At 48.9% G+C, this 2,699-nt stretch overlaps 1 protein-coding gene across 1 annotated transcript in view; it reads left to right on the plus strand.

Moving 5' to 3' along the window:
* The first annotated feature begins 2,479 nt into the window (after positions 1–2,479).
* The window catches only part of LOC119586616 (transport and Golgi organization protein 11-like), a 33,189-nt gene continuing 32,969 nt past the window's right edge, over positions 2,480–2,699 (plus strand). The window contains exons 1-2 of the mRNA XM_037935363.1: positions 2,480–2,518; positions 2,690–2,692. Coding sequence (XP_037791291.1) covers positions 2,480–2,518; positions 2,690–2,692 — 42 coding nt within the window. The remainder of the gene's footprint in view (positions 2,519–2,689; positions 2,693–2,699) is intronic.

Raw genomic sequence — 2,699 nt, forward strand, 5'->3', positions numbered from 1 at the left:
AAACTTTCAGCCTTCAGTGTGAAACAAACATCACCCGTAACTCCCTCCCTACAATCAGATAGTCCCATAACCTGTGATGCGGAAAGAGCTGCACTTACAACCTCTGATATGGAACCAACAAATCCCACATGTTGCAGCCTGGAACCCGTAGAGTCAGTACCCTTACATGAGGAACCAGCGGTGCCCACAACCTCAGAAGAAACAGCAATGGCCATAATCTTAGAAGGGTCAGTAATGGCCACAACCTTAGAAGAGATAGTAATGGCAACAACCTCAGAAGACACAGCAATGGCCACAACCTCAGAAGAGGCAGCAATGGCCACAGCTTCAGAGGACACAGCAGTGGCCACACTCTCAAAAGATGTCTCAGCCACGTTGATTGCCCAAGGGCCCGCGACGCTGTCGACCACCACCCTTGAAACACAAATACCCACGCCCTCCATCCAAGAGCAAGTGACAGGCACACACTTAGCCAAAGACCAAGCAATATCTACACTGCCCACGTCTTTGATTTCGACCCAAGAACCCACAGGGCAAGCAAAACATTCCGACACCACCCTGGAGCCACCGATCCCTTTGAGTTCCTCCCAGGTATCAATTGCATCCTCAACTGATATGCTAGAAACATCGATGTCTGTAACTACACCTTCTATCCGGGAATTCACTACAAACACGCCTACCGCTTGCACACTTCCACTTGACAGCAACCCCCTCGCCTGCAGCCTTTCTGCTTTCCCACTCCCGTCTCGCTCCCCTTCACTCCCAGATATTGAGTTCCCGCGAGACTCCCCTGCACTTGATCGCCCATTTCCCTTGTCTTGCGGCTCTAGAACTTCCGCTGCCACTGTAGGAATCTTCCCTTTTGAAGAATGGACACAAAGCAGGGAGTCGACCCCGTCTGCACCTCGTATGACAATCAAAACCGGCAGGTGCCTCGACCCCGCCCTCTACTCATGCTTCTCCTGGGCGGACACAGCGGCGGGGGGTGGCACCTCCATCGCGACCACCTCTTGCACAGCAATCAAAACGGTTTTAGTTTACCCTCCCAGTCCTGTGACACCTCGGAAGGCCCTCAGAACAGAGGCAGGGGATACCTGCGCGTCGGCAGCAGCAGTCCGCTGCCTCAGGACGAAGTCGAAGTCCCAGTTCACAAATGACTATAGTCGAGACGTTTCGGAGAGTAAGGAGGATATCCTTTTACTGCCCAGCGACTCCAAGAAGGGCCCTCAGACTCCGGAATGCCGTCCCTTGCAGAGCTACGACGAATGGCAGAGCCATCAAGACTGAAAGTTGGGGACTACATGGCACCAGCTTACCCTTCCGCACATTTCATGATGGAGGTTTTGCCGTTCACAATATCAGTACATCATTGTTCGGTCCAGTCAAGACAGAATGTGCCGTTACATTCTTCACCGCATCACCGCGCCCACCCATCAAGAACGTCGCTTTCCTTCCAGCATCACCACGCCCTCCCATCAAGAAGGAAGGCTCGACCACTCTCTTCACTGTCTCGCCACGTCGGTCCATCAAGCAGGAAAGTACTTTCTTCGGTGCAGCACCTTGGAGGTTCTTTGAAGTCGAAGGCCGTTCTCAACACAGAAGGATAGAGCCCTGCGAGGCCATCGTAAAGAAGGAAGTTTCCACCCATTATGAAATGGGCAAGTCCGAGGACTTCCTGAGTTGTGGAGTCACTCTTTACCACGGGGTAGTCACTCCTAGGAGGCCTCTCAGGTTGTGATTTGTGTGTCCGTAGCCGAATGAAGGATGCCTATGATCCCGATGCCATATCCCACTCTAAGTCGGTATTTTGTAAGCCAAGTGTGCCGACTCAGCGAAGCAGGTAGTTCACAATCTCACGGGTTACGAAGGCGAAGACCTGACGCGACTTCAGCCGCGACTCAAGAAGGAACGTGCATTTTAGGCGGTTCCAGCCATGAAATCGAGAGACCCAAAATGAACTTTGAGATGGACGTCTGCACTCAGACGCATCGACGCACTTTCCAGAAGCAGACACGTGGACTGAACTGGGGATAGTCCCCCCTCCCTCGATCTCTCATCCCGCCTCATCTCCCATTAGAGCTCTGGTTAAGGGCATCCCCCTCTCCTGTTTAGAGCTCTGCAACAGGGCATCTGCGTAGCCTATTAGTGATCAATGTCTGAGCTCAGTACAGTCTCTTATGCAAGTTAATAGTTCATCTTATGTTGTAAATAATAACAATATATATATGTTGTCGATGCACGAATTATTCCAGTGATTATAAGAGTTACTTCCGTAGATTATAACTGTAGCGCAGTGGTTACATAGTGAGTAAAAATACAGAGTTTAATTGTTGAAGTTTCTCCAGAGATGAGAAGTTTATGTGTAGTTTCAGTTGGCAGTTGAGAGATACTGGCTACTATGTAATACGAACTCGGGTGTCGGTTTTCCAATAAAGCTTCACCTTAGAGCCAGCGTATATTTAACCCACCGAAGGCTATGATGTATTCAGATTTCTCGAATTACACATACGACCACGAGGTTTAGAACGATAATCTATTTCTCTTTCTGTTTATTCTTTTCCTGAATGCTAGTGCAACTCGATAACTAAATAAATATGAACACGAGAGATCATATTTTCCATTAATATTTTGTCCTAAATTTTGTTTGAATTTAATGTCTAATTGTATTAAATGTGCGACATTTTTACAGATTGTCAGTC

This window comes from Penaeus monodon, chromosome 21, assembly GCF_015228065.2.
Source record: "Penaeus monodon isolate SGIC_2016 chromosome 21, NSTDA_Pmon_1, whole genome shotgun sequence".
Classification (NCBI taxonomy): Eukaryota; Metazoa; Arthropoda; class Malacostraca; order Decapoda; family Penaeidae; genus Penaeus; species Penaeus monodon.